General features: G+C 38.7%; 1 protein-coding gene across 7 annotated transcripts in view; it reads left to right on the forward strand.

Annotated features, from left to right (window-relative positions):
- ESRRG (estrogen related receptor gamma) overlaps positions 1-24,609 on the forward strand; it is a 472,345-nt gene that overhangs the window by 394,198 nt on the left and 53,538 nt on the right. For all 7 annotated transcript variants that reach the window (XM_045011449.1, XM_045011453.1, XM_045011451.1 and 4 more), the window contains 2 exons: positions 12,269-12,379; positions 16,898-17,059. In XM_045011449.1, the coding sequence (XP_044867384.1) occupies positions 12,269-12,379; positions 16,898-17,059 (273 nt within the window). The remainder of the gene's footprint in view (positions 1-12,268; positions 12,380-16,897; positions 17,060-24,609) is intronic.

The following is a 24,609-nucleotide window of genomic DNA, read 5'->3' on the forward strand; positions in this document are numbered from 1 at the left end:
TGCCCCCTCCCTGAGCACCGACTCTGCAGCGCCCATTGGCTGGGAACTGCAGCCACTGGGAGCTGTGGAGGCGGTGCCTGCAGGCACTAGTGCACAGAGACACCCCCCCAGGAGCCGCTGCCAGAGGGGTGTGCTGGTCGCTTTGGGAGCCACGCTGTCCCCCTGACCTTTGCCGCACCCCAACCCTCTGCCCCAGCCTAGAGCCCACACCCAAACTTCCTCCCAGAGCCTACACCCCTCATCCCCTCCCATGCCCCAATCCCCTGTCCCAGCCCAGAGCCCGCACCAGTGCCCAGCTCCCTCCCAGAGTCTGCACCCCTCACTCCCTCCTACACCCCAACCTCCTGCCCCAATCAAGATACCTCACTTTATTTTCATTTACTTCCTATTACTTATAATATAGGAGGAGGATGAATAAAAAAAGACTGAAAAACCGGGGGGAGAGAGAATGTTCTTTTTCTTAGCTGGGTCTCAAGGGAGGGAGGGAGTGGGTGAAAAATGAAGCTGTGCACAAGGCCCCACTAACTCTAAATCCACCACTGCCCAAAATGATCTTGGTTTATATCATCCTGAGTAAAGGATTGAAATTGACATGGGGGAGGGATCCATTTTACATGTTACTACTTGGAGAAGAAAGAGAGCATGTGCTGCAGCTTATTCCAGAAAAAAAAATCCTGTCTAAATTCAATTCTGGGACTGATCCTGCAGCCCTGACTCACATGAGAAGAACTGGCAGACTATTATACCCAAGTAGTTTATCCAATTAATTATTTGTTGAATACATTATTTTCCTACTCTTCTACCAGCTGTATAGACTTTCATATGTCATTCATGAGATACATTATTCACCAACTTGTTTTTTAGAAAAGGAGAATAATTTATTTGCAGATAATTTTTCCTACTATTCAATAAGCTGTAGACTTTGGGTCCTTTTACCTGAGACCTCTGCAAATAAAACATATCCTCCTTCCTGGAAGGACGTATGTTTCTTCTTCCTTCTGACTGGTCAGCAACAGAATATTTCAAGCCACAAAATAGCCAGTATTAGTAAGCAATACCAGCAAGTTGTCATTTCACATGATGTCATTTATTTTATAATGGTATGTTTTGATTTGATGTACATCTGACCACAAAATGTAAAAGAGTTTTGGCTTTGAGTTGAATGGGAGTCTCTCTAATTCAGTGCCACCTGTGTCTTGAAATATAAGATATGTTGTTAAGGTTCATTCTGCTGCCTTAACTCTGAGCTTTTTCTTTCATGCCATGAGCAACACTGCAAAGGAGGATGCTGTAATATGGCATGGCAGTACCCTCCAGTGTGAGCATATCAACCTAAATTGGACAGATCTTTTTCCTTCTAAATGCCAGGTAAAGATTCCCATTATAAAGTAAACAACTGCCCCAGAGATAAGTAAGAAGGAGGGGGTATAAACCTGGGATCACAAAGTCCTTGCTGTCACAACATGTGGCTATTTTTATCACAAACTGGTATAAGCCACCACTGGCCTTTTCTTTTGTAAGAGGAAGCATTTTGAGATATAATGGAAAATGGTATGTGGACAGGAAGAAAAATGTACAGAGATGTACAAGTAACTAGTAGAGTGTGTGAATATTATCTTGCTGGATGCTATAATTATTATTTCTATTGCAGTAGAATACAGAGGCTTCAATTGTGGCCCCATTTTTATAGGCATATATGAACACTTGGAAAGCCATGGTCTTTAGCCAAAAGAGCTTGCAATGAAAGACAACAAGCAACACACTAAAGGGAGGAGGAGAGGAATACTATCAAAACATGCATCGATTCATATACATTATAGATCCCATTTTTAAACCATTTAAAGGAGTGCCTGCATAAAATACAACCTCATCTGTTCTGTGTCCAAAACCCACATTTGCATCTATAAGAGGTGTTTATGTCAGTCCATTTTTGTGTGCAACTTGCGTGCACGTATTTTTGTGGGCCAGTTTATTGGGAGTACTCTCATTTCAGCATGTGGCGCTCTGTGTAGTCTCCTGCATTATGCCAGTACATTCTAACAAGAGGTAAGATTTTATCTAGTGAGAACATAGACTGTGATTAAACACAATTCTGACATCAGAAAATGCATTAGTGGGAAGATGTGGGTTAAGTGTCCTGGTTTATTATTTCTCGGGGCAGCAAGCACAGGACTTTGTAGGGCCTTAGAAATGGGGAGTGGGAAGATGAAATGAGTGGATTTCAGGACTGTGACAAGAAGTTGGTGTATCCTTGAGGGCTGAAGTGCAAAGTTGGGGAGGTTCCGTAATGTATGGCATGGTTCATGAATAGTGACAGAATGGGGGAATAATTATATAGTGCTGCAGCAACAGAAATATGGTTTGTAAATGTATTGAGTATATGGGAAATAATTGTTTAATAGCAATATGGCTTGGTAATTAAAAATCTATCCCTTCATACACTTCATTGTATAAATAATATTTCCCCCCATAGGCCAAGTACCCAGATCTGAAAACTGTAATTACAACATTTTGTTGACTTGTTCCAAAATTAGTATCTCATTTTGTGTCAAGAAGCTTAGAAGCCTCTTTGCAATCCCGGGATGCTCATAGAATGAAAGAATTAAGAGTTAGTCGGCACTATTAAGAGTGATCTTAAAATGAAAAACAGATGAAAACTATATTGCCAATGAAGAGACTGAAAACAGTTGTAAATGAGAATCAAGCCCATAGTATTTCAGTGAAGGCCAATTTAAACCTATCTGGCAGAGTAAAGGAGCCTTTAGGTGGGCATAAATGTAGTGTTCCCTTTTACACTGCCAGATGAATGTAAATTGAGAATTAAGCCCCAAATCTTTAGAATCATATTCTGCTCACTTTGTTTGTCCAAGTAATCCCATGGAACTGTCCTTGATGAAGATGAATAGAATTTGGTCCTTAAAAAACCTAAAAAGAAAAGGCATTTACATAAACATAAAAGATTTTTAAAAAAATAAGGAAGGATCATTTTGTCTGGGGTTATTGGTGTAAACAGCTCATGTTTTTAAATCTGTGGGGTATATTGAATAAGGCATCCATTTAGGGGTCTAAATTTTTGATGGTGTTCCTTTAATTTACTCCGCTCTGTTCCAGGAAAAAGAAATAACTTCTTCTGGGCATAAGTCGTAATTCTAAGCAAGGTTCTTCTCAGTCTCAGCAATACTGAGATTCTCACTTTACGTAGCTCTTTCAGCTTATAATATTTGGGACTTTGCTGTGACTTCTGGATCCCAAATTAATTTTTGAATCCAACCTCTTCGAGTCACCAAGTGAAATATTGCTAACCTGCATATTATTATTTCTGAAAGGGATATTGAGATCCTGATTCATGCTATCAATACTTCACAGTCGGATTACTGTAATGCATTTCATTTCGATCTTCCTGCATCTCTTGAGAGTTGCCAGCAAATGGTCCAGAACTTAACAGTTAGACTTCTTTCCTATTAGAGTTGTCACTAGCATATCTCTTGAATTCTTTATAAGCTTTGCTGGTGTGATCTAGAATAAAAGCTTGCTTGTGACTTTCAAACATGGATATGGCTTTGCTCCAACTTCCTTTTTTGACCTTCTTGTCTCCTTGTACTCCATGTCCATTGCTTGGATCGCAAGATAGCTGTTTCTCTCCCTGGGCTTGTCACCTTAGAATAGTGGTTGCAAGTGTTTTTATCCATTGGTGCCACAACACTCTAGAAAGTTCTCTCTCATTAAAATGGTCTTAATTTTGAATTCCGGAACTTGAAAGCACGCATGTTTGATTTCATATTTAAATAGTTTTAACTGAGAATTGTTGGTATTTGGGGATAAATTGCCCTGGTGTTTTGTTTTACTCAGTATTGTCCCATGAGGTCATATGTATAATAAAATCATAATGTATATTTAATATGGTAATGATATATATGCACACCAATATAGCATTTAACTGTGACATTAACACTTTTCATGTTATTCATAAATATCTTTGCAGTATTTTACATGTCTGACTAATTACTATCATGTACTCGATATGCTAATTTAGAAAGAGACCATATTTGATAGTGGTGATTATTATTTCATAACAGTTTGGCAGTTTATGTGCTCTTGCTTTTAGCTTCCTTTTTTGCACAAATTGCAAAAGTTCCATCTTAGCTGAAACACCACCCCTTTCCTTGTTTTTAACAGGTGAAATAAAAGGTATAAATATTGTTTGGCCCTTCCTTAATAGCTTATTTCTGATCTCCCTAGTATCAGAATAAATTTGGCATAATTCTAGTGACTTTCTACTGGTGTCCAATTGGTGAAAGATCAAACTTAGGCACCCAGTGTTTGGTACATGCAGTGTAAATCTTCTGGATAAGAAATACATTTAGAAAAAGTGCCTATTTGAAAAGGAGGTTTCCTTTAATTAAACTGAGGAGGTGAAAATGATGAGTATTGAATGTTTAATGCAACATTTTAGATGCCCTGGGTTTTTTTCTCTTTTTTTTTTTTGCGCATTCACCTCATCTTGAGCAGAAATAAAAGGTTCAAGGCTTGTCACCATCAGTTTATAGATAGCTGTTTAAAAATAATGAGATATTGGGTATTGTAAGGCTCAGGGCTGTCTTGCAAGACTCATTTATTTCCATTCACCTTTTGTCAGAATTGCAGACGAAGACATTCAATTAAAAGTTGTCACCTGTTGCATATGACCTAATTTGTACTTGTAGGTGTCACCGTTTAGGGTACTGTGTTTCATATGGAGCCATTTATTTATTTATTTTAAATGTAAAACAACAGTTCACTTGGGAAACACTTTGGGCCATGTTATAAAATGTGGCACCATTTCTGTAGAGGCTACTATTCACTGGCAGTCACTTGTGCAGAAATAATGGAATATATTTGCACAAACCCTCATTTACATGGAAAGATTGACTTTAAGTGGGTTTTATGCATAAACATTGCTTTGTTTTATGCACAAATAATAATGCACACAAATTCCACATGACGATTGCTACATGTAAAGTTAAAACTTCTTGCAAAGAAGGAGGAAGTATTATTATCCTCATTTTAAGGCTGGGAAAACAAGGCATAGATAAATTAAGTGACTTACCCGCAATTATAAAGTAAGTTATTTGCATAGTAAAATAGAGAACATAAGACTACTGACTCCTAGTGAGCTGCTCTAATCATTGTACATGCTATATTCCCAAACTAGAATGTTACAAGGATGTCTCTTGTAAATGGTAAATTCCATCCCTTAGACAAATTAGGAAATATCTTTTGGGTCCTGGCTAGGGGTGAAAGTAACTTAAAAGTCTTACCGGTACCACGGGGCCCGGCTCTGGGCCCCCAGAAGGGGCAGGGCCTTGGGCGAAGGGGTGGGCCCTCAGGTGGGGCTGGGGGTCAGCCTCCCCCAGCCATCCCTTCAGCACTGCCCAGCCCGCGCAGCCTGGGGCTCCGGCGGTGATTTAAAGGGCCTGGTGCTCTGGCCGCTGCCGCGGTAGCAGCAGAAGTGGCTGGGAGGCCTGGGTCCTTTTAAATTGCCAGGCCTGGAGCAGCTGCCCCTTTCTGCTAATCTGGCTTTTGCCTCTAATACTGATGCTACTGCTCTTTCTGATGCTGAGTGAGGTGTTGTTCCTTCAGTTTCCTCTCTTGTTAGTCTCACTGTACAATCTTAAAACAATTTTGGGAGTCTTACAATCATCACTTTTATAAGTGGGACTAATCCAATTTCTTATCCACACTGTGGTGGAAGAGGCCACAGAGTACAGTAACTTCTATTGCACATCTTGAGCACATAATTGGAGGGGAAGCCTACCAAGAAGACATGAGTGTGGAACAGAATCCTGACTGCCACAATTCTCATGGCTACTGTAGGGGAGTTATAGAGGAAGCACAAATGCAATCCAAAACATCCCTAAGGAAGTTAAAATGAAGGATTTGATTCTCTTCTCCCACCTATTCTTCACTGCAGTAACTCCATTGACATGAGGGGAGTTAATTTTGATTTACTCTAGTATAAGTTATTATTTAAATTAATTACAGTAGCACCCATTGCATGCTAGATGTTTTTCAGGTCAGAAGTAGTCCTGACCACAAAGTGTTCACAGATGAAGACATGCAACTTAAGAGGGTGGGGGAGAGGGATAAAATCTGCTTTAAACAAAATAAAACCCTACATCTCAACTATTGTTGGCAATTTCTTGTAGGCAATCAGGATATTAGAGGGCCTTGAGGAAGGTTTGAAGGAGATGGTAGGGGCATTGCAGATCAGTTCAGGAACTGTGTTCTGTGCATAAAGGGCACCATGCAAAGAACCACAAGGATCTTTGTGGGAGAAGTGAACAAATGGGCATTCGAAGCTGACATCATTAGTAGAATAGAGGGGATGATGAGGGGCAACATGATGAAGACACACGAGTGATTAATAGGAGGGATAAGGTCACGAATAGCTTAAACTCAGTTCTTAATTTTTGCCAGGGCTTTCCAGGACTGAGCCCCAGCATTTCTGGGCTTGTCACATCAGTTATGAAAGTACAAAAATTGCTTGAGCCCCGGCACCTCTTTCATTACAAATTAAGCACTGCTTAAACTTGAGCCAGTGGATGGGTTTGAAGAATTGGATGATGTAGTCAGATGGATGGATGAGGAAGAAAGACCTTGGGAGCTGTATCTCACATGGACTGGAAGGGGGTATATGAGTGTTGGGGAGACCAGAGAGGATGAAGTTGAGATGCGAGCCTGGGCAAGGGTTTAACGATGTGCAAAGAAAGCAAAGGTTAGGTTTTAGAAATGTTAGCGGGATAAATGGTGTACTTTGGACATGGCCTGGACATGTGGGCAAGAGAGAGGGAGTAGTCAAGGATGACCCCCACATAAAGAGAAGTTTGGGGCAGGGATTGTCTTTTTTGTTCTGTGTTTGTACAGCACCTAGCACAATGACATCCTGGTCCATAATGAGGGCTCCTAGGCGCTCTGGTAATACAAATAATAAATCATAATACCCGGTGGTACGTATAAATACAGGATTGGATTGATGGAGACAAAGCAGGAATGCAAAAATAGAGTGTGGCTTGTCTTCACAGAAATTGGAACTGAAATAACTAAATTGGTTGTAACTCACAATGTAAGTTATTTCAGAGCACGTCTGTGTGTGGACATTCTTTATTTCAAAATAATAGTGCCCTGTTTCATTATTACTTGAGTTGGTAAAGAATTGGCTTATCGTCACCCAGGAAGTTTATGATAGGATCAGGAACTGAACCCAGTTCTATAGAGTCCTAGTCCAGTGCCTTAGGCACCAGACTATTCTTTCTGTAAGGTCAGTTGAAGAAACCCTTATGCCATATTGGATTGTGTAGCTACCTCTTCAAAAAAGTTTAGTTACTGCATGTATTTGTATTTTTCTGTCTCTCCATATATTCTAGCCCGTGACTAATCCTTACGATCCGAGTTTTGTAAATTATGTCTAAGTGTGTGATTTCCCTTCCTGCTCTAACAGGTGATTTAGTGTTTGTAATTAGAGGCAAAGTGGAGTGTTCTGTTAGTTGCTATAGTGTTGACTGCTGAAATCATGTTTTAATTGGTAATTGGCCCATTCCTTTAGTCCATACAGAGATAAAATTCTCATTGACATCACTGGGATATTTCCTGTTTAAGGATTTCAAGACAAAAGCTGACATTAGGGTACATTAGGGGCCAGATCCTTTGCTGATCTGAGTTCACTTGGCTTAGGTTAAGCTATACTCATTTATACCAGTGGCCTCAGAGTATTGTAATAATAGAAGGCTTTTTATTGAAAATCTCAGATCACTTTAATGAGGTGGGCTAAGTACCATTATTTTCATTTTATGGATAGGGAAACTGATGCAATGACAGATTGAGTTGCCAAAGACACACTTGCACAGTTAGGGTTAGAAGAAAGGTCTACTTACTCCTTCTGTACTCTAAATATGTTCCGCAGTATCTCTGTTAATATTATAAACATACTGTGTTTGCTTACACTAATTAACTTTATGACCAGGATATCAGCTGTTAATATAATTCCCCGAAACCGAGCCTTTTAAAAGCAACTTCATGCATTGTAATAGTTCGTTTTGGATAGGCAGAGTAGAGCAGGCGAACACAGAGGAGCATATAGTTAGTTATAATGTTCCAAACAGGCAAATATACTTCTTCTGTTGTGACGACTCTCACAATTGCCGTGGTTTACAGGTTGGGAGGTCAGGAATTGGGGGAGCATGTATATACACAAAATAAACCCCTCCAACTTCTGGATTCCCATTCACCACGAAAAACCCCAAATAAACCACTTTTCACTAAGGGTCAGACTCTGGTCTGCTTTCTCACTTTTGAGTAACAAATTACTTTGCAAGTAGTCCTTATAAGACTCCCATTGCTAAGTAAGATTTTCAATGTGAGTAAGCGTGTCAAAATTTGGTTCTAATATAGTTATTTGCTCTTAGGATTAAGCTAAAATTTAAGGAAGCATAATGGTAAATTCTCTCTCTATACTAGTAAAAGGTCAGTAGAACCCCAGTTTGCTTTTCCATTTACCATTAAAGGTATGTTAAAATCTAACAGCTGGGGGGGGTGAGAATTAAAAAGTATTTTTACACTAAAGTTAGAAATAGTTACATTACAAAAGTATGTCATTTTAAATTGTGGTTGTTCAGCAATACATTTCCCTAAGATATTAAGAACTACAATGCTCACACGTTTGTTGTTGTTTGTAAAAGTTGTGTATACACGGATGTCTAAATGCATGTGCGAGTGAATATATAATTCTGCGTATGATTTTGCCACATTGATACTTGTCTGTATTTCCTTCCCATTGAACATGTGAGCAGCTTGAATGACCACCCTGCACCTTTAAGCACGGGGTGGGGGGAAGGGGTGGCTTGGCTGGCTGGCCGAATGGAAACAATGCTTTACGGCAGGGGGCGTGGGGGATGAAAAACTTTTGCAGAAGGGGATAGCGTGGTCGCTGACTCATGCCCTAGGAATGCAGGGCTTAAAAGGGGCAGCTCTGGGCTGAAGCGTCCCTTTTACACAAAGCCATCTGAAGCAGGAACCACCCTCCCTCCTTTTTATGCGGGAAAATACCAGGTTTGGTTAAGACCTGCTGTGGGCATTACACTAGCCGCCCCTTTTTTGTTAGGGGGGTTGGGAAGGAATTTTTCCGTTGCCACCATATTGACTTGGGTGCAGTTGGGGCGGGGAGGGGGAAGGGTGTTCCTCTTCCCCACAGCAGGTTCAGGAAGGGCTCTGTTCATACATGGCATGAAGGGCGGTAGGCCATATGTCACAACTCATTATCTAAGTGTGCGACTGTCAAGTGCAAGTACTCCATAGGAAAGGTATACAGTGACCAGATAAATGGCTTGGAAAAGGACTTAAAAAGAGGTGTTGGTTAAAGGAAAGAACAGGGCGTGGTTGGGGACTCCTGTGATTGGTACGGCAGGGAGTCAACCCCTTAACCCTCCTATGAAGGGGGGTGGATGGTAAGGTCCTGGCAATAAATTTGCTGAAGGGACCTGGATGGAAAAAGAGGGGGAGCTGGTAAAAGCCCCCCGGGTAATATAAACAGGGGGTTACCTGCACTGTACACTTTTATCCGTCGGGTAGTCCCAGACATCTAATAATAAAGTTGCGGCCTAATTAAACCCATGTCAAATGTCGGCTTCTTTCGGTATAGCCAGACAATGTGTATCTGTGCAAATGCAAGGGAGGAAAAATTGTTCTTCTTGGTAGATTTCTATTATTTTAATTTAATCTTCAGTTCCATTACTTTTTGATTAAACATACTTCTGTCCGATGCGATTCGTCTTTTATCTCTATGAAATCTGCTCCCAAGCAGAAAGAAAGATGACACCTGAATTATGCAGAATTCATTTTCTATCTATTTTTCTTAAAATGCTGGGCAGTCTTTTTATAATTCCACCAGTCTCATATGTGGCTTGCTCTAATCCCCTGCCTTTTTCTGAATGTTCAACCAACAAGCCACGGCCTTTTTAATGCATTTTCTGGCAGTATAGTTTCTTGAATGTCAGTTTTCCTAGGTGGAGATCAAGCTCCTTGGGGTGCTTATGGACATTTATTAACCATTAATTGAAAATTCTCTGTCTAATAAACTGTAATAACTTGTGCTAATGAATGTATATGCTTAACTTGAATTACAGATAAGCATACACATGTTGTGTTAATCTAATTCTGTTCCCGGTGAAGTTACTCTTGGTTTATACTATATAACTGAGATCAGAATTTGGTCTCGTGGGTAATATATATGTACACACAAATATGTTTATGATAAGGATATATGATCACACTGTAAACACATAGATAAATACATAGAGATTTCATTCATAAGCATGCTTTGATCTCTACGGGTACATGATTGCTTTATTTTATGATTTATATAGTGTGATTCATAAATGTATATAGATTAGATGGGTAATTAATCAAAAATGTGTTCCCTATGTTTAAGTAAGCAAATGTACAGTTTCAATTAAAACCGTATGATCTCATGCAACACTGTCTAGGCTTGGAGATCACTACACAGTTTCATGATTAGCAAAGAGCATGGAGAACTCTTGCATAGAGTTGTAGGTTGTGTATTGCAGTTACTGACTTAGAGCCTGATTTTAATACAAATCTTTCCTTGTGCTAGTAACCTTTACTCACAGTAGTATTGAAGTCAATGAGAGCATCAAGTAAGGTGTCTACTTGTGTGAGTAAGAGTTTTCAGGATTGGACCCTTCACTTAATTTCTTCCAGTCCTCAGCAACTAGTCGAGAACCTAAGTGTGTGAATAACAGAAAGGAAAGAGAGGGAGAAATGGCCAGAAGAAATGTAAAAGAGAGAAGAGCTGAAGAGCTGGCTGTGGGATTTTTGACCCTTCATCAAAATATCCTTCTCCTACCAAAATCCATTTAGTCTCTCTCCTCTTTTGGTTGAAAAAGGAGTGATCGCTCTTCCCTTGCAGTTAGCTTTTTTTTTTCTCTCACCAGAGCATGTCCATAGACAGCACACTGATCCTTGCTCTTCTAGCCCTGCCAAAGGTTCCCCCAGACAGCAGCGGATTCCAGCATCCCATGTTAAGTACAGGACTGGCCCTAGAGAAGGGGCTTTCACAACCTGGAGCTCCCATCATTTGCAGATTTTTCTGAGTTCAAGCCAGCTCTGGAAAGATGAAGAAGGAAGGATGCGGAGAAGCAGCAGATGATGGGGAAGAGAGAGGACTAGTTAATCAGATAATGAAAAGAGAAGTGTGCAGGGAGGACATTGTCATATGTTGAGTTTTTCAATAGTTAAATCTGTGTCGTCAGATGTTGTGCTTGGCCTTGCCTTGCTTGCTGAGGTTTTCTACATAAAGGATGTGTTGCTGCTGGGTTATACGGACACTCTTTCTGGCTGCCTGGAATCTGTCTGGATGATTCAGAATGAAATAAAAATAATTTGTTGCTTTATGCATGCCACCTACTTTTTTGTGCTAGAGCAACTCCAGCTTGTTTCAGGAAGTTCAGTTCATATAAATCCCGTGCCTAGACATCTCAAGTAACACAAATGTACTACTTAAGCCATATATAATGTGACAGCAGAATGCAAATGCTGATTTGGCTTTACTGATATCCAGATGCATGCAGATCTCCGTCCTTTGCAACCCCAACGTAACCCCTACTATCGAGTCATTTCCGAAGGATTTTTAAACCATGTTTGTATCCCTATAATACTTCAAGAGGTTACTCTACAGTTACTGCAGTCAATTCTCTAGGCTGTGTTAATTAAATACATCTCTACTATCACAACAGAATTCAGTGTTAATTGTTTCTGAAGTTCTCATTCTTCATGGTTCTTTGCTTCATAATGGTAGCCTAGTAAATCTGTTTATGCTTATAACAACATATAGAGGTTGACAAAGCTGCTACTAAAGAGGACTTTTTCAGCTCAGAATCTCCCGAACTGAAGGAATTCTAGGCCAAACCCCAGTCTCAGAGCTGTTAGCATGTTAGTAACAAGGTGTTCTGAAAATAATTGAAATATTTTAAAATTGTCTTCTCCACAAGAAATTATAGTCTAAACTTTTATCTTGTTTGTATGAAAATATAAATAGGTTGCAAGTACTTATGAGTATTTATATTTTTTCTGTTGCTTTTAATAATTATGGTTGTGAGAAAAGAAATTTGCTTCTTTATGCTACAGAAATCTCTCAAAGCACTAGGTAGAAGATTGTCACGTGAAATGCATCACAACGAAATATTAAATAAGTGTGTGTTTATTTTTCCCATTTTAGGGGTCCGCCTAGACAGAGTACGTGGAGGTCGCCAGAAGTACAAGCGCAGAATAGATGCAGAGAATAGTCCATACCTGAACCCTCAGCTAGTTCAGCCAGCCAAAAAGCCATGTAAGTACATCAGATGTATCAGTTTTTTCTCTGCGTCCAAAACATCAATAACTTCTGGACCCATTTTAAGCTTCCGTTGACTTCCTTAGGACAAGCATTTGTCCCTAAAAGGCAACAGTAAATGCTATATGTTATCCAGTTAACATGAGCATTTAAAAAAAATCTTATTAGTTATCTTCATCTTTTTCTCAGACTGTCAGATGAAACTTTTTACAGGTGGAAGCATATTAATGCATGGTTTATGCAGTGCACATTTTTCATTTACAGGTTATATTTATTTTCATTGGTACATAAAACGGTTCATACTGTGATCATTAGTTCATTGGAGCTTCTAGTTTCAGATTTCACAAGAAAGTGATTTTTGTAGTTTTCACTTACTAAATGAGTTTGACTGCTCAACCTCCCAATGAAAATACATTAGGAGCCTCATTAATTTATAGCTATAGAAGGTTAACACACTAGCTAACATTAGATGAAAAGAGGAATGTGCTACACTAATAACAAGCATAGGTTGGTAGTTCTGTCTCTGATGCCCTTATAGACATTATGTGTTTTTTTTTAAGTGTCCTTGTAAAAAAATTAGAGAGAGAAGAGAGCTGATCATTCCTTTGCTAAAATACAAGTTCCATCCTTGTTGCAATTAACAAAAAATAGGAGGTTTTGCTCTGCAGCATATACAAACTCAAGCAGCAACTACTAATACCATGAAGTAAATTTAATTGCATTATATATCTAGTGCAAGAGACTATGGAATTAGCCTACAAAGGTATGAATTTCCTACCAAATACTTGTGAACTCTTCCATATTTAGATCCGAATTCCCATACACAGTTGTCACTGTCAAGAAGGCTATTTTGCTATCAAAGTGGGACAACCCTTCTCCCCTTCCCCCCCGTATTTAGGGAAAAATAAAAGAAGCATGGAGGTTTTGTGCCCGTGACACTACCTAGTGTGTAGAAAACAGTGTCTATTTCAGCTCGTGTTCCCCAGTAGGGGACACTGCTGCGTACAATACACATGAGCATATGGGGATCTGTAGAGCAAATAAACAGTCTTTGAACTGTAAGCGAAAGGGCATTTTAGCTATGTCAAAGGAAAAACAACCAGTTTTACATAAAATTAAGGCTTAAGTGAACATATGGCATAGTTTCCTTTTGCCTTTCCAAAAAACATTATGCTGATTATACCTTCAATTGTCCAATCTGGCATCTTCTTCTCAGCCTGCATAAGCTGTTTCACCATTCTGTAAATACAATCTAGGGCTGCATTAAGCAGATTTTTCACATTATAATAAAAACTTTCTGATAATACAATAAAATTTAATAAACTCTAAGGCTTAATTTCATTACCGGTTTAGTTTTGCTGGATACACAGATTGCCAGTTTTTTTCATTTATTTTACGTTGTCATTGCGTTGAAATGTGGTTAGCCTCCTAGCATACAAAAAAAATTCCAGTCCTTTATAATATAGGCATAGGTTAACACTATTGTGCTGAAGCATCCAAGAAACTGTGTAAACCTGAGATTATTGGGAAGTAATGTATAACAATACCTTTAAGAAGATAACCACCAGTTTCAGTAAACTCCATTTGTCTGAGAGAAACTAATCTCCTTATTAATCATTATTATCTAAAGACTTCTGTTAATTTTCCTTAGTTCTCCCAATTACAAACATTTTTGTAACAAACACTTATAAAACTTAATTTTTGGATCCTGTCAGATAAGTGTCAGGAATCAGTTGAATCGGTTTTATTGAGGAAGTAGCCTGGGAGATTTTCTGGACCCTGACTGATAGTTTGTGCATAACAAAGGCACAGGAATGAAAATTGGGTTCTATTGATTCTAATTAGGGAAACATTAAATAAGATTTACCTAGAAATGGTGCTCATGGCTATTCAATTTCCTGCGTGATGGGGCTTTCTGAGAACATTCAGAATTTCCCTATGCCTATGGACTAAATCTTGCTTCAATACATGGAGCATTTTTCTCTGTAGTGAAATAACGGGGATTAGGAGGTCTCTTTTAGACAGACCTCTTTCTGCCCTTTTTTGCATTTCCTTTCTTATCTACAGAATCTAGTGGCCTGCCTTCAGGTCTTGTTGTGTTGTCAGAATAATGAAAGTGGAGATTTTGTGAAGCAGAAATGAAAATGTACACTATTCTTGAATCATCTGCAAGAAGCAAACATTTGATGAAGATGCTGTTGTTAAAAAAAAAAAAAAAAAAAAAAAAAAAAGAGATTTCCAGTCTCTTCCTTGTGTGAGTCTGAAGAGAGAACAGCTGAATTTGTGGATATTTATCTTAGCAATCTGGAGCTCTTGTTCACTAATATACTGTAATTTTAAATATATGGCTTATGTCCCCATCTTCATGCATTTTAATATGAATGCTGGGTCCATTTATACATTTTTTGAGAACAAGTAGTAAGAAAAATAGAATTTAGTTACTTTGCTTTTCACTGCATATGGTTTGTTGTTAAATTCTTGAGAAAATATGCTGTAATCTTTGATTTTTGGAAAGAATTATGTTTTCTAATAAGTTAATAAAAAAAACAAATAAAACATCTGTTCATTAAAAAATAAATAATATTATGTTGAATAACTATTTGCCACTATCTGTTAAAATTACCAAGTGACATCTTTAAATAAGATTATAATTCCCTGTTAATCATTTGATAATAAGTAGAATATTGAAATAAATAATGATTTAGTTGGCATAGCTCCTACAGGTCATATAAACATGAATCCATCCCCTTGTAATAAAACATACTTGATGGAATGCTTTCCAGCTGGGTCTTGCACTTATTTTATGAAGGACTTACATGTATCACAACTTTACACAAATTTGTAATAAGTTAAAATACTAATGAAAATAGATCAGAATCAAGGAGTCAGTGTCACAAAAGAGTAGTAAAGCATCAGAAATCAGAATCAAGGAAGGATATTTAGGGAAATCTGACATGAACAGATATCTTGGAACCTGTCCTGCAGTCGCTATGCAAGTCAAACTCCCATTTATTTCAGTTGTAGTTTTTTCCTGTGAGGACAGTAGGGCCTATATCTGATATTTGGAAGTAGGAAAAAGTATCAACTCCATCAGCTTTCAGAGCAGTCAGACGGAGTTGAGGGTGCTGGACAATCTTCTAAGGATCGAACCCTATATATGTCAAGCCCCATGATTGTTTATCCCAAGGGACTGAAAGGATTAGTCTAAGTCCTCTAAAGGGCTACTGTTTGGGCTCTAAGAACATATGCTTTATGTCTGGCTGATACATTTCAGCTATGCTACAAGATGTCCCTATCATTAAAAGGTAGGAGACCTGGCTGCATATATTGGGAAAAGTATAGAAGACTTAAGGGCCCAATCCATCTCCCACTGATGTCTTTCTACTGAGATCTCTGGGAGGTGGATCAGGCTTCTAAAGAAGAAAAAAGGCTTCTTTTTGCACCTCAAATTAAAGCTTCAATATACAGTGTAATACTGACAGATTTTATTTGTTTGCAACCTGCATACTGTAGAGTTGCGGGCATGTTATAATAAGCCCATGCAGTTTTTCTTGCTCTTTCTTTTTTGACTGTTCATTCTAATATAACTGATTGCTCCATATAGATCACATGATTCAACTATATGCAAAATAAATGTTAAATAAATGAAAATGTTCCAGATATTAAAAAGTATTCCAAAATAATACAATAACATTTTTGTGTCCAAAAGAGCTTTCTCAAATAGAGCCTAATTCTGATGTCACTTACAGCAGTTTTACATTGGTATGTTTCCATTGATTTTAATGGAGTTACTCCTGATTTTATCTGTAAATTAAAGGAGTATCAGCCCCCTCCTGTTTAAATTAAAATAAGCTAATTTTGGGTGAGATTCTGAGGTTCTGCACAAATGCAGGCAGTAGCCATTTTGTTACTAGAATACAAGCCCCTGGGACCACAAATCTTAGTATTATCATTTTAAAAGAGCAGGCTTATAGGTACTATAAGATATACAGGGTGATAGCTGCTCAGAAACTCTTGTGATTACATGTATTAGGACAGTTTGACTCTGACATCTAAGATCAAGAATGGCAACAGAAGTTTCAGATTTTAAAGATTTAATTATTTGTTAATTGTCTGTGTTATTTTTATTCAGGCAATCTGCAGCTCTTCTTAAAAACACTATATCCAAAAATATAAATAACAGAAAAAGTCTCAATGTGCAAAACCTAAAACTTTTTTCAATCCCTAAAAGTTTTGACAATGACAATTTTATTCCAAATGTTATGATGTAGTAATTTTATGTGTGCATCTCATATTATTTTATTTGTAATTTATGTACAATAAATTAGTCATGTTTGCTGAAAATGTTTGTATCGGGCCTAGTTAATTTCTGCTGTAACTCCTTGGTGGAGTTAATAGAGTCACATGGGGTAAATTTGGTCACTGTTTTTAAGTTAATGTGAAACTTAATTCACCTGTTAGAAAAATAGGGAAACACTATTGGTGATCTTGTAGCATTCTGGTCCATTTTTACAGATAACAAGATTGTCTCCCATTTGCTGGTTGCTGAACCAGAGAAGATCTATGCCATGCCTGACCCCACTGTTCCAGATAGTGACATCAAAGCGCTCACCACACTTTGTGACCTGGCAGACAGAGAATTGGTGGTCATCATTGGATGGGCTAAACATATTCCAGGTACATAATATATATATAGTTGTAAAACAATGACCGCCTGAAAATCAGCACACAGATTATTACATTACAGTGACAAAATGGGATGACAGATTTATAAAGTTTTATGTTTAAGACTGCAGAATCATTACAGGAATGTAGATTACAATATATCCTGGTCTGGACATAGTATTATTCTTACTATTAAATGGTACTAGTGGAGGTATAAGTGAATGAATGTTTTAACGTGTTTTTTATTAAAAAGGACAGATCTCAGCTGAACTGCACAGGGCACTAGTGAGAGATGTGTGTTCAAAGACATCTTAAAGCATGCTCTTTAAAACTCTGTACAAGGCTAGTTCCTCTGCTCCAGATTCAGAGCAATCTGAAACACCCCAAAGTGGTAAAAAAATGCAACTAAAATTCAGTGTGAAATAGGGGAATCCTGGCCACTATCCCTCTCCCCTGCTATGCCAGCAGGAGTTGGGGAAGTGGCATAAGAACACCTACATTAGCAGGCAGATCATCTTATACTGGGGTTACAGTCCTTGGGAGAGTTAAGATGGTTTTAGGGTCAGATTATGCCAGCAGTAGGGCACAAGGTAACTACACATATCTAAATATTTCCTTGATCTGTGCAGGATGGACCAGTGTCCACATCACACAATAGCATACCATAATTAAAGCTAATTATCAATCTCAGCAGAGACAGTGGTTAGCAGAAATAATCTCTCAGAGCAAAGATTTGTGGATCTTCCAGGTCAGGTCTGAAGCATGTTTTCAATGCAGTGTTTGAGACACTTGTACCTGTTGTCCAGCTGTGCCAGGTCCACATAAAAGCAGGCTTCTCTAGTCCAGCATGTGCCTATGTAACCTCCCCTTTCTTCCGGTCACCTGGGGCAATGGGTCAGTATCCCCATGCTGACCTGCTCTGCTGCTGCAGCAAACTCACTCTGTACCTCTCTATTCCTTAAAGAAGTATGCCCCTTCCTCTAGCAAGCTGGACAAAGCGCTCTCTTCCACCCCTGCTTAGCGTGTAGTGCGGTCATTCTATGGGTTAATAAACAAATACTCTCCACGGCTGTCAATCTCTCACCTTTCACAGACATGAAAAAAGTGTTAGCTTTTTATTTATTTATTTTACTATATCTATCTTGGCATTCTAGCAGGATAACTGGAGATATTTGTGCATTTCAGTCAGCTAATTGCCATATTGGAGCCTCAGAATACCAACCATTCACAATGAGGACGGATGTACTTTAATTGCTATAGCCAATGTAGCAATGTCCTTTTAGATTTCATTTTACCCCATGGAATTTTCTGATTCACCTTAATGTGAATGCGTAATCCAGGCAACTTTCTGTTGATCAAAGTTAAAAAATAATGTATATTTCTAATACCATCAGAAATTGCACCCTTATTATAATATTAATAGACTGTATAGACTACATATATACATGCAGCAAGCCAGAATACTGGATTTTATTTAGGCATGGAACAGCAGATAGTAAACATCTACATTTCAGTATGTTACTTTGTTCCTGAGACACTTTTGTTTTAAGCATTTCTTGTGGTAGTGACTCAACACTTAAGTGTCCGGTTTTTGTCTTCCTATATGTCAAAAACAGTGGGGCCTCAATTCTGCTTCTGGTCCTACCACAATGTAGATAATAAATAATAATAATCAATATGCTTCTAAAGCATAATTTTACTTTTGTAGGGAGACAGTATCCTACACATGCTGAAATATTTCATATTCTGCCCAGATGAAATGTATTTGTTCAAAGTTTGTACCACAAATGGTTTATAAACAAGCTTTTGAATCATGAGCAATGTTTTTCTGGTACAGTTAACTTATTTCTGTCTCCTTAAACTAGTTTGTCTTTATGCTTTGAATGCTACAGTAATTTCTTTAATCAAATTGATGGAAGTCCCTTTCCCAGCCCACACTGAAACCAATTTATTGGTCATGATACGCCAGCTATGTTGCTAACAGTCGTAACGAACTGTCAGGCAATATCGCAGTGAAGCTAATTTGAAGTCATTAGGTGTGCAGCGTTCAGGCAACAATTTGTTACAGTGGTTAGGAACACAGCTGACATTTCTGAATGGCTTTGTTCAGAGCAGTTCTAGATGAGCCCAAGCAAATTGTAAACTAATTTAAACATCACTCTGTATTATACTAGCTACTTTGTCTTACACTGGTTGCTAATAAAGCACCCCAAATTAAGTCAAAACTAGTTAAATAGGTGAGTTTGAGCTTCATCTTCGGAAGATGCCTACATCAGTCTAACTGAAATAGAGCACTGGAGCTAGAAGTCAGTCACACACCACGATGATTGCCCCAGGACCTTTTATCAGTTTGATTTGTGAATATGTTACATAGCTTTCTTTTGGAGTGTGGGGTGCGGGGGGAGTGGAGAAACTGAGCAATCTTTTAAAAGCAATTCCATACCCATAGTTAGCATGAAAAGCTATTGCACACTGTAAGATGGCATTATAAATTTAAGACCTGCAATCTGAACTAGCTGACGAAAACATCTATAGTAGGCCAGCCCTGTCTTATGAGACAAAGTCAAAAACACACCTGCCGTGGTAAAGCTGCACTATCTAAGGTTACTTGCTTGACCTCATTTGGGTTAAAAAAAATAACCTAAATAGTAAACAAAGGCAATCCTTTCCTAAGCCTTCTGATAAGCCGAGGTCAGTGATAAAATCTGTGCTTGCTGCTTTAGATCACAAAAATCAAAATGAGGAAGAGCTTGACATGCTAAAGGGCAAATGTGATGAGCATGATCAGAAGGTTTTTAGTTTGGTTTTGAATGATGGAGTGCTGCTGAACTTGGGCTGCCAGAGCTTAACTAATGACTGGCATTGGCACAAAACAACTGTAGAGAAGCCTGCGGTGGTGCTACCCTGCTGTTGCCTGTGCCAGCACATGTTATTCTAGGCAGCGATACAGTGGAACTGGGAAAAGAGACAAGTCAAGAAAGGAACAAAGAGCAACAAAGGTATGAATTGTTATATAGTCATAGTCAGCCAAATAAACCTTTGGTGTCGGTCCATTGAATGCAGTGGCATTATATGTGAATTTGGCCCATTATGTGGGCTACACCAGATCTTCCTTTACTGCAGTAATTTCTTTAGGTGTAACATGATTAAAGGCCCTTCATTTCAGTTGTGTTAGAACCAATAAAAGACTAAGCTGTAATGCATTGTAATTCAATGGAAACCTTTATATTTTGAAAGACAACTTTATTGTGGAAGAAAATAACATTTTTTTCAGCCATTATAAAGAGGATTCTTTCTTGAAGTTATCTACAGAAAGTAACGTGCTGTACGCCTTTGATCCCTCCGTCTACACCGTTCTCTGTGGAGGTCATCTCCTAAAATTTGCTTTAAATTATATTAAATTCATATGCTATCATAAAATCATTAGAACTTCTGAATTATTGGGAATGTTCTCTAACAGCTGCTTTTTCTGAACAAAAAGTGTACAGTTCTACAGAAGGAAATATTGAAAGAAAAATATGTATGGAAAGGCTTTATCAGCAAATAGAATTAGTCTGCTCACGTTAATAAATCAAATAAATGGGAAGTGTGTTGTTATGAAACATGACCATGTCTTATCTGAAGAAGCAAAAGAGCACAATGGTATTAAGAAATGCTTGACTTTAGTTAGAGGAGCGTAAGGGCACAAGAACAGATGATGGTGCCCTAATAGCCCTTTTTAAGAATGACAGGGCCCCGCCATTAGCATCCTTTTATATCCTTGAAATTGCTCATGCCTCGCTTTTCTGGTTCCTATCTGCCTGACTCTTTTTTATTTCTCTTTCAATTTCGTCCGCGCTCGGATAAGCGCATGCTAACACAATATGATTGAGCTGTAAAATGGAATGCTGTCGCCTCTAATCTCTTTTATGTAGATATGGAGGTACTTGCACACTCCACTTCATTCTCTCTCTCTCTCCATTGTTGGCCTTTTCAGAATGGGTTGCCAAGTAATGGAGGCTCAGTCAAATATTAGAGCTAGGTTTCACAGGGTGTGATAAGAAGATTATCAGCCCAGCAGTCAGATCTATTGTTGTTCTTTCTGTCAGATTAAAATATTCCTATGTACTGTAACTTCGTTAGCAAAATGCTGAAAGTGCTTAGGGAGACACTGAGGCTGCTTCATCTCCTGCCTGATGAGACAAAACCTACATTAGTTGACCTATATAAACGGCCTAAATATATTTATGGAGCTGTGCTAGACATTTTTTTTTACATAACAGACAGCTGTTTCACTCAATGGTTTACTTGTGGTTGGGGCCCTCCCCTTTGCTTTGGGTTGGGGGGGAGCATTTTATTTTGGGCATATTGAATTAATTAAGCTATTCTCCAGTATAGGATGGAATTCTGCTGATGTCTAGTCACAGTTTCAGAGTCACTCAGGCACCATTTCTGTAATGTAACTGTCTCATTGACATTCAGCAAAAATGTGCAATGTTCTCTTATTCTAAGTGGAGGCAGGAAACATTAAGCTCTTAAAACTGTGCATAACAGGAAGCTAAAGGGACAGAATGTTCTCTAAAAAAATTTGCATGCATGAAAAAACACCAACCAGACCATAGAAATCAAGTTTTCGCACTTAAAATGAAAAATTTGGTTGAGATCACTACATTGGGCTAATCTATCAAAAATTAACTAGTTACGCAATTTCATAAGTTAAACTTGCTTGCTTTCAAATGTGTTCATATTTTGCCAGGAATTAACAATATTCCATTATAGGTATAGATAAAAATAGGCAGTATCCTGGTATTTAAAAGGGGTACTACATGAAGGTAGGATTTTTGATGGACCAGATCCAAGAATGTTTTGAATATTTTAGTGCTAATGTTAATGTTTTATGAAACATTATTGTTCCAATACACTCTGTGTAGAGGACAATATTTAAGCTTTTCTTTCCAAAGCAGCTCTCAGGGGTGTAGTTTAACATTGTAAAATTGAACAGGAATATGATTCGCTGTAGAGTTGTCATTTTTAAACTGTCCTTTACTCATCATCTGCTCCAAAAATGCCACTCTGTCTGATAAAAATGTGGGTAAAGATATAAAGAAGAAGCTGGAAATAATCACTTTAAAGTGTTCCAGCAGTGTATCCTATGTGTATATGTAGGTGAAAGGTGTGTGTATATGTATTTATGCACATACTCTCACATATACTATGTGTAACCTAAAGTGTGTGTGTGTACATTTTATATAAATCATTGTGTAATATAAAGTGTAAATGAAAAAAGTTGAACTTCCATGCTACTTCACAAGAGATGGAGTTTTACAGTACTCAGTTAAGTGCACATGCAGAACTAACTCCACATAGACCCAAAGGACTTTGGAGACAGGCTGAGATTTTGTGTGGGAAAATTACATGGGGCTGCATGTAGTATGCACTTCACCTCCCACCTTCCAGGCAGCGTACCCTTACAGCCTCTCCACTGCCTTTACTTCAACCTCTCTGAAGCACTTTGATCACTGGGTGTGCATAATCACATACACGTTGGCCAGCCTCCAAGTCCGTCCCCATAGTCCTCTTTCTGAGGCCTTTGTGGAGTTGACGCAGAGCCCCACTGAGCACCCATTCCATACCCACTCATTCTCACACAATGTAATCATGTGGTTTTGTTGAGTTTATGGCCTTCCACAGCCTATTATGCTCCTAGCTGAATTCAGGGCCATTTTAGGCAACACTTCCAATTTTGCAGCTGCACAGCAGTCCCCAGGTCCTGGAGTCCCTGTCCCTTCAGAGACAGGTGGAAATGCTAATGTGGTGTTTACTGCTCATGCTACATAGTATGGAGTATGAGCTGCTTCATGCTGCCTGACAGCTCTGTAGTGATAATAACTTGAGTCTCCTGGGGAATCAGGACACCTTACCCTTTATCCCTGCACTGTCTTGGATACTTTGCAAGTTCCCCTTGTCTGCTGTTCATCAGAAAAACACTATCCACTCTTCCTTTAACTCCTTCCACAAGCATGCACATTGTATCTGGACATAAGAACTATTTCCCTATGGTATTTTACCTCCTCTCCCAATGCACAGTTTAAATGGCATCCGAGTCATGGGAGAAGGTCACTGATTGGGCCTTACATTCAGGGATCCAAGTCAAACAGCTTCTCACAAGCCTCAGATTTCCTTGAATGGTCTCTTCCTGAATTTCACCATATCAGAGGGTTCCACTGCGACTATTATAGATAACTGTGAAGAAACATTTATATGAATATGTGCTTATATTATGCATTCATATGTGCACTCAACAGTGTTTCTCTTACCCCCTTGGAGGACACTAAATGGCAAATTGGAATCTTGGAGCCTTAGTGTGGATGGGCTGCCAGCCGCTGCCCGTGTTTTAAGCACCATGCTGAGTAACCTTGCTCCAACACTGTGCTTCCAATGCCAGCAGCTTATCTACACTACTTTGGTGCATCAGCATTGCTAACACTGATGGAACTGAACTAGTGTTAGCAAATTGGGGGGAAATTTTTAAGAAGTGTCCCTAAGGTGGCCTACACCACTGCCAGTGGTTCTGTGTGAAAAGATGTATTATGAGGCACGCACATTAACAAATGTACCCAGTGTTTTCAAATAAAAATAGGGAAGTGGTAGTGGTGGAAATGACAGTCATGGAAAGGTCTTTTTTCTCTCTTGTATGAGATGTTTATTTTAAAAGTATTTGGAATATTCATCTGAGATCTGTGGATCTAGCACAAAAAATCTCTAGGGACCTGCTTCCACTCCTCCTAAAATCAACCACAAAACTTCCATTGACTTTGACGGGAACAGGAGAAGGCCAAAGTGCAATAACAGATACACACAATATTAGGATGTCTGCTGTTCAGGGAAGATTGGTTCCAGGTAAGGATGAGGCACACTGGGAGGGGAGGATGTGAGGAAGTTTGTCCTACTGGTGTTCTGTGCCTGTCCCGTGGATAAACACAGAACTTCAGTTTCTGATACTATCAATTCTGACATCTATGACTAGTATTAAATTAACAGAAAAGAAAATCTTGCATGCCCAGCCATTTATCCATTCCAAGTCTTATGTTTGAATATAAAATAAATATTCTATACAACTCAAAAGAGCTTGATATGAAGACATCCAGTGAAACTCATACAAGTAACTCCTGCTGCTTTCGGTTTTAACATCTGTTGTCTGTCCACTGAAAGAACGTTGTAAAAAAAAATCGTTCAGTTGATCAGATCACAGAAGACCTTTCAGCTCACCACTTATTTATTATTTACTCTTCATTAAAACAAAGCCTTTTAAAAAGCTTAAATCCGTCAGTAAAATCAGTTTTTCTCAGAATCCTTTCCCACTTTTTAAAGCAAACCCTACCCCCAACACATTCACAGTCTGGTTGTTGCACTTTTTCCCCCAGTGTCCCCCTTTATCTGCCTCAACCAATCTCCAAATGAATGCATGTCTATCATGGCCTTAGCTTTGACACTCTGGATATATTGATTAATAGTTGCCCTAAGCTCCTTTTAGCAAATCAAATTTTCACTTTTAGCAAGGATTTCGCCTCTGATTTATTCAG

This window comes from Mauremys mutica, chromosome 3 (genome assembly GCF_020497125.1).
Source record: "Mauremys mutica isolate MM-2020 ecotype Southern chromosome 3, ASM2049712v1, whole genome shotgun sequence".
In the NCBI taxonomy this organism is placed as follows: domain Eukaryota; kingdom Metazoa; phylum Chordata; order Testudines; family Geoemydidae; genus Mauremys; species Mauremys mutica.